The 10,099-nt window shown below is 34.6% G+C and overlaps 1 protein-coding gene across 4 annotated transcripts; it reads left to right on the plus strand.

Annotated features, from left to right (window-relative positions):
• The first annotated feature begins 647 nt into the window (after nt 1-647).
• LOC116215265 (glycine-rich protein A3-like) lies at nt 648-3,057 on the plus strand. Of its 4 annotated transcripts, none has more exons than XM_031550903.1 (3): nt 648-843; nt 1,848-2,168; nt 2,607-3,057. In XM_031550903.1, the coding sequence occupies exons 2-3, from the start codon at nt 1,859-1,861 to the stop codon at nt 2,831-2,833; spliced, it is 537 nt and encodes a 178-aa protein (XP_031406763.1). In that variant the 5' UTR covers nt 648-843; nt 1,848-1,858; the 3' UTR covers nt 2,834-3,057. The 4 variants fall into 4 exon arrangements, with proteins under 4 accessions (XP_031406763.1, XP_031406764.1, XP_031406765.1 ...); XM_031550904.1 differs by having other exon boundaries at nt 707-847; XM_031550905.1 differs by lacking the exon at nt 648-843 and adding an exon at nt 889-910.
• Nucleotides 3,058-10,099: the final 7,042 nt, after the last annotated feature.

The raw sequence follows: 10,099 nt of genomic DNA on the forward strand, positions 1-10,099 counted from the left end.
GGATCTATAAGTAGCACTTCCTATCTAATTATTTTTCCACTGCGATATAAAATTAAATTATATCGGATAAAATTTTCACCACTCATTAATTCTAGAAGTAGAATTAGACTCTTTTCATACTTTCCTTCATAATTAAGTAAAACTTACTTCCTAACTGAGGAAACTTTCCTTCATGATTAAGTAAATTATATATATTATTATTATTTTATATGTGAATACCTTTTAAGGGAAAAAAAATCAAATCCATTTGCGAGGATATGAAATTGATCGTACTCTCCATAGGACTAAATGCTTTCGCTTTACATATGAAAAATAAATAAATATGTATATATTATACTATATATAATATAATAGAAATATATAATAAACATGTATAATAGACAGATTTAACTCTTCTTGAGAAGTTACTATGTGTATCATGATAGACTTGAATAAAAAAATTGATTATTTTCAAAAATAAAAAAGTATCTTGCTTCATAAAAAAAGGTTCTCCAAAAAGTTAAAATTAAGATAATTTTTCGAACTTGCGTAACCGCCAAGCATAAGCAATTCGCGGAAATTTACGGAGTGAATGAATCTTCATCCTCATCGTCAGCCAAATATTCTTCTTTCTTTTTCTTCTTAAAGGATAAAGCACAAAAAGATACGTCACGCGCTTTCTTCCTCAAAAAGGGGCACTCGAAAACGCGTCGAAGTGACGCCCATCGTCCGTTCCATTTATGTTCCTCATCTGAAAACAAAATAAAATAAAATACGATAATAATAACAAGAAGAACGTCTTGATTCCGCCATTATCGCCACCTCCGTCATCGCCATCCCTCTCTCTTGGAACGGTTTCTTCTGGTGGGTGTGTGTGTGTGACGATCTCCGTCTCCTCTCTATCTCTCTGTCTATCTATCTGGCTTTGTCCGTATGTAGTAGTCTCGGCTCCATCTATATATGCGTCGATTTCATTCTTTTGTTTTTCTCGGTTTCAGTTGGTCATGCTTGTCGTCGTGTTAATGGATGGATCAGTCCTGTGTGATGATGTTCTGCACGGTCCCTTTTGATAATTGTTCGTTTTGAAATTATGGGCATGTGTTAAACAGCGATTTCCAATGGATGAAATTTGTTGTATATATGTGGTGATTGCATTCCAAGCCAATGGCTTTGCTTTCAGGTTACGCATGTTGTTTGGATTTCGCTTTGATATGAAAATATAATGTTACCTATTTGAATGGAGGGATTTGGTGGTCTGATGCTCTGCCCTGGGTCATCCGTCTCCGAATCCATCATCCAAACAAGGGTTAAAAGTTTAGCAGAAGATGTCCGGATTTTGGGTCACATGATAAAATTCTTTTGCTCGAGTTGGTGGGGATACTACATGGGAAGCAGTAGCCTGTTGGAGCTTGTTTAGATCACGGGTTACAGCTGGTTATGGAGAGTAATGATTTGCTGAATGTCGTCATAGAACACTGTTGCCCTAGGATAGCTCGGCCCGCTTGCAGAAATTGGTTCAGAGTTTTTCAGGTTTCGTAATGTGTGGGTCTTTAGTCATTGCTTCTCTATCCATAGTTTAGAGAGCCATTCTCAATCATAGAAACCTTAGTCCCTGCTTATGTTTACTGTGACTTCAACCTATCAAGAATAACACCGCTAATCTTGATCCTTCTTTATGGGAAAAATGAATAATCCGAATGACTTTTAATAAATTAAAATGCCCCCAAAGTAAAATTTCATTAAACAGCCTGAAAAGATGCAAGAGTCTCTGCTTCATATCTTTCTTTGCACACTTGTGTTACCCTTGAATGACTCTGATAGACAAGGACATGCATGTTATTCTAACTCTGCAAGTTTGGCTGTTGCAGTAGTGTAAACAATGGGAGGTGGAAACGACAATCACGGCAACGAGTCAACTGACAAAGGGCTATTCTCGCATCTTGCTGGATACGCTGCAGGCCACTACCCTCATTCACATGGGGCATACGCCCCTCCTGGTGCATACCCTCCTCCGCCCCATCAAGGGTATGGATATCCCCAGCAGGGGTACCCTCCTGCTGGATATCCTCCTGCTGGATACCCTCCTGCTGGGTACCCTCCTGCAGGTTACCCACCCCCAGGAGGATACCCACCACCAGGGGGTTACCCTCCCGCTGGTTATCCCGGTCCTTCAGCTCCATATCATCCAGGTAAGAAATTATGAAAAAGACGCTTCTTATTTAGTATTTGTGCATTGTAGTGTGAGTAATTTCACTGTTCAGTCGACTTGTACTGCAAAATTTTGGGACTGCCTCTTTGGTGCCTTTTGTTTGTACTTTTGTGCCATAATTTGAACCAGAGATGGATGTTGAAGAGGCACTTGGGTGAGATGCGGGAACTCGTGCAGATGTAGGATCATCTCCGTGTTCAGTGTTGGGGATCAGCAAAATAACATTGAAATTGATTTTTGTGCTAGAAAAGTTAGGTTGAATGACCGACGTTCTTGGGAATTTTATTGCACAAACAGAGTATTTGCATGGGAGTCAGAAGACTACTCGAGAAAGATTCTATATTTTGTCCAATGCCATTTTGCGTTGTCTCCAATCTTGCTGCTCTGGCTGGGAATGACATAATATCTATCCCTTTAGGTGGGCATAGCGGTCATGGAATGGGAGCAGTGGTCGCAGGGGGACTTGCAGCGGCTGCTGCTGCCTATGGGGCGCACCACATGTCTCATGGAAGCCACCATCTGATGCACGGCCACACGGGATACTATGGGCACGGGAAGTTCAAGCATGGCAAGTTTGGGAAGCGCTGGAAGCATGGCATGTTCGGGAAGCATAAGGGCAAATTCTTCAAGAGATGGAAGTACTAACCTCGGTCTGCTTTTGCAGCTGCTGATGCCACCGCTCGCTGCTACCTCAGCGGGGCCTTATGATATTTGCAAATTTTATGTCCTGATTTTAACGTCAAGATTCTTATTTTGGTTATTTTTGTTTTGGTCGTGGAGATTATGTTTGGTTGTAAATACGCGAGTGATTCTATCCGGAAGAACCAACTATTAGTCATGAATTCAATGGTTGTGTTGTACCTCGTTCATTTAGCCATGCTACTGCTTTCAAGATTATTTTTTTTAAGCTAAAGGTTTTCGTGAATAATTTACTTGGATGAAAAACACAACATCGGGCTGTTCAAAAAAATCAAAATAACCGAAATTTTAAAAAATCAAATCAGACCCATTCCAAATTTGATATGGTTTGGGTTTTGGTCGGATGTGGTTTGGGTTTTGATTTTCAAAGTTGAAACTGGAAAAGTACGAACGGAATAATTTATTATTACTTATACTGAAAAAGTGAGGGTGTAATATTCATTTTTAAAAATTACTCCTTTTGAAATATTTTCGCTTAATAGCAATCAAAAGAAGTATTTCGATTAATGGTAATCTCCAAAATCGGATTATAATTACAAATATACCAATTAACTACATATCTTAGTTTCTCTCCATCACTTTCTCACTCTCCTCTCTTGCTATACATTCTCTCCCTCACCTCACCATACATATCCTTGTTTTTTTTTTAATCAAATTTATTTTTATTATTAATTCATTTTAAACAAATCAATTAATTAAATTAAGTTGTAAATTATCAGCACTGGTTGGCAATCTACACTAAGGTGAATAAACTATTTACTGAAACTAATGTTATTAAATTAAATTTATTTATCAGTAATTTGTGATCATAAATCCTGCGCATAGCACGTGTATGGCCTGTATTATATACATATTAAGTTTTGGGAAGATGACCTAAAAAAGCATGAATATTGCCAATTTTCTTATTTCTAGCACTAACTTTTAAAAATGGCATAGAAAGTCTCCAAGTTCGATTTCGTTATCATGCAGTCAATTCCAATCAATTTTGACAGATTTTACTGATGTGGCACTAATGGTGAGTCATAAAGTATTTCAATTTAAAAATATTAAATTTGCTAGAAAATTACAAACAACAAAAGAAAATTATAGAGAAAAGAAAAGCAAAAAATGATAGACTTGAAAGAACGAAAAGGGAGCCAACATGGGGGCCTTGTAGTCGCCACCAGCACCCCAACCGGATGCTGATAACCTCAGAGGTCGCTAGCGACCCCACATGGGCAGTGTTGGCACCGACGAGGCCCATCCAAATTTACAGAAGAAAAAAAAACAAAAAAAAAGTGATGTGGAAAAGGAGAGGGCATCTAGTGTTGAGGGTCATGTCGGCACCATGACCACTCTAACGGGGTCACTGGTGCTCCACAATGGCGGTGGTGGTGCAAGTGAGGCCCTCGCTGCCCCGAAATTGAAAAGGAAAAAAAATCATGAAGAAGAAAGTTGCAGGGTCGACGGTGGGATCCTCGCCAACGGCTACTGCCCCTCCAATTGGGGTCCCCCGTGACATTAGATCTCATGGGCAACCCTGATTGGGGTAGTTGTGGTCATCAACGTGGGCCCCACCATCGGCCCCCCTTTCATCTTCCTCTTCCCAATTGGTTTTCTCTTTTTGTTTAAATTCGAGATAGTGGGGGCCTTGCCGACGCCACTACTGATCCAGTCAAAGTCATCGGCGACCAAGGTTGCACTGGCAAGACCACTCTACCAGCACCCCTCCTTCCATAATTTGCTTTGGTTTTTCCTTTTTTGTCTTTAATTTTTGGGTAAATTGCACTAATAGTCCAAAAAGTTTTACAAATGTTTCAATGTGGTACAAAAATTTTTTTGCTACTTAATGGTACAAAATGTTTCAAAATTGTTTCAGTATAGTACAAACCGTCATCTCGCTATTGACGCCGTCAAGCCGTCCTTTACAAGATCTGTAAATTTTGCACCATCATGTAACTTACATAAAACATTTTGTACTATTAAATTACAACTTCAAAACATGTTGCACCATCATGTAACGTCCCACAAAAACTGATTTTGCACCATCAGCGTCGATTTGACAGCGTTAATGGCGAGATGACGGTTTTGTATTATACTGAAACAACTTTTAAACATTTTGTACCATCAAGTAGCAAAAATAACTTTTTGTGCCATATTAAAATTTTTGTAAAACTTTTTAGACCACCAGTACAATTTCCCCTTATTTTTTAACAAACTTAATGCTATTTAAATGTTTTATGGGCCCACCATGAGTGTGACGTGTGCGCCATTAGCACCACATCAATAAAATCTGTTTAAGTTGTCAAAGAATTGATGACATACTAGACGTGATAATAATATTAAAGTTGGTGACTTTCTATATCTTTTTTAAAAGTTCGTGTTAAAAATGAAAAAGAAGAAGAAGAAAAATTCATAGTTTAATGTCATTTATTCTTAAATTTTCCCTCTAAGTGGTTTTTGTCCATGATGATTCTAGGATAGAACGCTAACTTATGTTCCATGGTAGAATATTATTTTAGCCATTAAATTCTACTAAATCTCATCCGTCCATTATTTACATGTTTTGCGCTAGTATTTCTAGTCCTTTATAGTTTAATTTTACGATTTTCTCTTAGAATACTATACCATTGACCTCAAATATGTCTATCACCTTGTACCAATTACATTTAGCCACGTCACCCATTAAATCGGTTATACGAACCGTTATATTAAATCGCATCGAAATGAAAACCGAATGTTGCAAAAGTACACCAAGCCATATAAATCGGTTTTTCATCTAACTATAATCTGGTCACATTATCGACACGTCATCAACATTTATTTCGACATGTAAGTGACCTCTAAATTTATTTTACTATATATGCGCCCCGATGGATTTGAGACAAAATTGAAAGTTCTATGGGTGAGAATGTTATAATAATTTCCTTCTAAACCAATCCCGAGCATTTTTTTCCAATTTAAGTTTAGGACCTACAGATACGAAAATTAAAGAAATCTTAGAACATCTTAGTTTTCTTTCGTCTCATCTTTTTCAATTTCAATAAAATTTTTGGCTATATTTAATTATAAATTAATTAAATAAGTATTTAGACATTATTTAAAATAGCTATATGAACAATGAGTAGAAGATCATGGTCTAGTCTACTTAATTATGAATAAATTACACAAAAATTTCATGTTTTTACTTTTGTCTCAGTTTTGACATTACTTTTTATTTTTGACATAAAAAATCACAAGTTTTTGTTTTCATCTCAAATATGGCACATTGTTTGCCTTCCGACACATTTTCACTCTAATTGCTTATGTGGATGATAACACCATCAAGTAGACCCCATTTGGCCAATAGAAAAGTGACATGTATAATATTATATTTTGAAAAATAAAAAATAGAACCTCTATTTTTCTTAATTTTGCAAACATGCCTAAACTATCTCCCTTCTCAGCCCCTCTCTTATACAACTCACTCTCTCCCATCTCTCTCCTCTCCTCTCACCATCTACCAACAATATCGTCGCCACCGTCTCTCTTTTTTCTCCTTTCAGCTTCCACCTTTAGCTCCCCCTCCCAATAGTATATTTGTACGTAAGATCAGAGGGTCTCACGGGCGGTGAGGCTATGCGGTGAGAGTTGTCAATCGATGCAGCCACCAATATGAAATGAATCATTATTTGATTCATGACAAATTTTGTTGAATCTCAATATTTAGAATAATGTCCATTGATGATTGTAAGCTGAAATTTGAAAAATATAAATGCCCGACTATTTTTTGAAACTGTGACCTATGTCAGAACCTTTGAGCATGACTACCATGGCAGCCCTCTTTTCTATCCCCAAGAACAAGGAGCTCTCTAGAGTTCATGATTGATCTTCTTAGATGATGTCTGATCCAAAATTGTTCCTCTTTTTGTCCTTCCTCATTGCCGCTCACGATAGGGGTCCTCCAAGCTTTTTTCGAAGGAAAAATCTATGGTCAATGGGAACAATTTCCACCCGAGAAAAACTCCTAACCTTTTGCGAGCTTCCTCGCTAATAGATTTATTTGTGTTTAGAATTTGAACATCTAAAATCCCAAAGTTTGAAGTCGCACGATAGCTAATATAATAATCAAGAGATGGTGCATGGAGGAAATAGAGGGGGAAAAGGAGAGAGAGTTGCATAAGGGAGGGCTCATGGGACAAGTTTGCAAAATTAAGAATAATAAGGGGTCCATTTTTTATTTTTCAAAAGATAATATTACATATGTCACTTTTCCATTGGTCAACCGGGGTCCATTTGACGGTGTTACAACCACATAAGCGATTAGACAGAAAATGTGACGGAAGGCAAACGGCATACCATATTTGAAACAAAAATAAAAACTTGTGATTTGTACGTCAAAAATGTAAAAGTAGTGTCAAAATTGAGATAAAAGTGAAAACTTATAAATTTTTTGTGTAATTTACCCCTCGGTTATTAGATATCGCGTTGGCGTTTACTTTTTATATTTTTAACTAATATTTTAATCGTATAAAATTCATGAAGATTAATATGATAGAAAATGAAAATTGAAATTGAAGTGTCGTGGAAAGATAAGAAGTTATGCAAGTGGAAACACTTGCAGGCAATAGTTCGTGTGCAAATATAAAATATTTTCACAGCAGAGTAAAAGTCTGATTACCTAATAAAATTTTTCTAATTTGCTCTTGAATGACATCAAGAAAGAGTGAGAGATGCAGAGAGAGAGAGAGAGAGCTGGAGAAGGAGAAGTTTTCAAAATGATTCATACAAAAAATTCTTTAAAAATTTTGTATTTGAAAATAAACATAAGTTTTTGTCATAGAATTTTATACTTTAAAATATTCTAAAAAAAAGATATCGTATGTGGATTTTCTAGTCTTATTTGTATTGTAGCAATTCAAGTGCGTGTATATATATATATATATATATATTAGCTTTAATAATGAAGAAGTAATGTATGCCTTATAAATTATCAAATTTTGCTTTTTCATCATTTTAGAAAATTAAATCATTATTAAATTTTCAATATTTATGTATAAGATTTGAAAATTGAGAGTAACATTCATTATAATTTCATGTAAATATTTGTAAATTTCTAGAAGTTACATTTGTATGAATGTTATTATATTATAATCATTGATGGGAAGAAGTTAATTTCAGAGAATTTTATTATGTATATCTATTTATTTATTATCATAAATAAAATAAACAATTTAGATGATAAATAGTCTAATTATCAAATATGTCTGATCTCAATTGAAAGTAACCGCGTATTCATTTGAGAAATTTTCTAGTAAAAGTACTAAAAGTAATTTTTACCATAACTGCTTTTTCCATACTTTATTTTAAAACCTTAAATTATAGATAAGTTTTGTTTTTGTTACAACTATTAAAATACATTTATTAAAAAAATGTTTCAATTATAATATTCATCTTTTAAAAATATTTTAATAGTCAAATTGTTGTCGTATAATTAATTCATCCTAAATATTCACTTAATGCCTTAAAATGTGCATGCGAAGGGCCGATTCACCATAAGTTGAGAAAATGCTTAAAAAGTCTATGTGGAAGGCTCTTATTGATCAAACCGGAAGCATTTCATTTCATCTGATATCAGGCAATCTAAATTAATAACCTATATATATATATATATATATATATTGAGGCAATACTATTTAATGAGTAAGAAAAAAAAGACTTACAGGAATAAGTTATTTTTCACATTTTCTTATGTTCTTTTCTTCTCATAAAATATTTTACATCCTTATCATTCATTCGCTCTTCCTAATTCATATACATTTCTTTTTTTAACTAATTAAGTACTTAATTTTAAGCAGTTGATTTACCAAACATCACCTCAGCTAGAGAGTACTCCATGCCACTTAGGTCTCATCTCACAAATATGATCCACCGCAGGAATTAAGTTTCCCGTAACATATTATGGCCTAATACACCTAAAAAAGAAATTCAGTTACCAATCAATCAATTCGAAAAATCGAATTCTATGGTCTGGTTCTTTTTTTAAAGAAATAGATTTGATATATACATGATTTCAAAAGATCATGTTTATTGCTTGGTTTTGATTTGAACCAAAAAATCCGAACCAAACCAAAACCAGTATTCCGACAAAGAGCATACATTGCATGTCCAAATCAAACAAAGAAACGTAATTACCAAATGAATAATCTCGTGTTTTGGATATTCGTCCTACTCAACCGGTTGCTATTAGGTTTACCTGCCCAGATAGGTATGTCAGCCAATAGGAATTCAACGTTTGGACTCGTCGCACTCAATCGTCGCGTCATACAATTGGAATTCAACCTGGAGAAGGCCCTTTATTATGAACTGAATAATGATAAATTACTAGAAAAAGAATTCGAGTGCTGTAGTGAAGTAATTTTAGTAAAAAAATATATTCAAAATTCACATTTTTGTTACACAAAATAACCGACTTATTATAACTTTATCATTTTTTTATTTTTAAAATATAATATTCAATAGTATTTCTCAATAGGGTAAATTACACTGGTGGTCCAAAAATTTTTATAAATGTTTCAATAAGGTACAAAAAGTTTTTTTTGCAACTTGATGGTACAAAATGTTTCAAAGTTGTTTCAATATAGTACAAATCGTCATCTCGCCATTGACGTTGTCAAATCGACGCTAATGGTGCAAAACCAGTTTTTATGGGACGTTACATGATAGCGTAAAACGTTTTGAAGTTGTAACTTAATAGTACAAAATGTTTTACGTAAGTTACATAATGGTGCAAAATTTACAGATCTTGTAAATGACGACTTGACGGCGTCAATAGCGAGATGACGGTTTGTATTATACTGAAACAATTTCGAAACATTTTGTACTATCAAGTAGCAAAAAAAACTTTTTGTACCACATTGAAATATTTGTAAAACTTTTTGGACCACCAGTGCAATTTACCCTTCTCAATACCTCTTCATACATATGAGACTATGCCATATAATCATATAAATTAATCAAATATTTTTTTTTTCCAAAACAGGTAGGAGTTTTGCTAAATAATAAAAAAGCAATATCAAGATACAAACTTAAGAGAAAATGTGAAGTCATGCAGCATTTATGTTAGAACTTATCATCCTTAGATAAATTAAATTAAGGATATCTATACTTCTAAATAAAATAATAAAAGTCAGGACGAGACATAGGGAAGAGCCATGTAAGACAAGGAAACTTTTCGTCGTGTAACTTTTTATG

Source organism: Punica granatum, chromosome 7, assembly GCF_007655135.1.
Source record: "Punica granatum isolate Tunisia-2019 chromosome 7, ASM765513v2, whole genome shotgun sequence".
NCBI classification, from domain to species: domain Eukaryota; kingdom Viridiplantae; phylum Streptophyta; class Magnoliopsida; order Myrtales; family Lythraceae; genus Punica; species Punica granatum.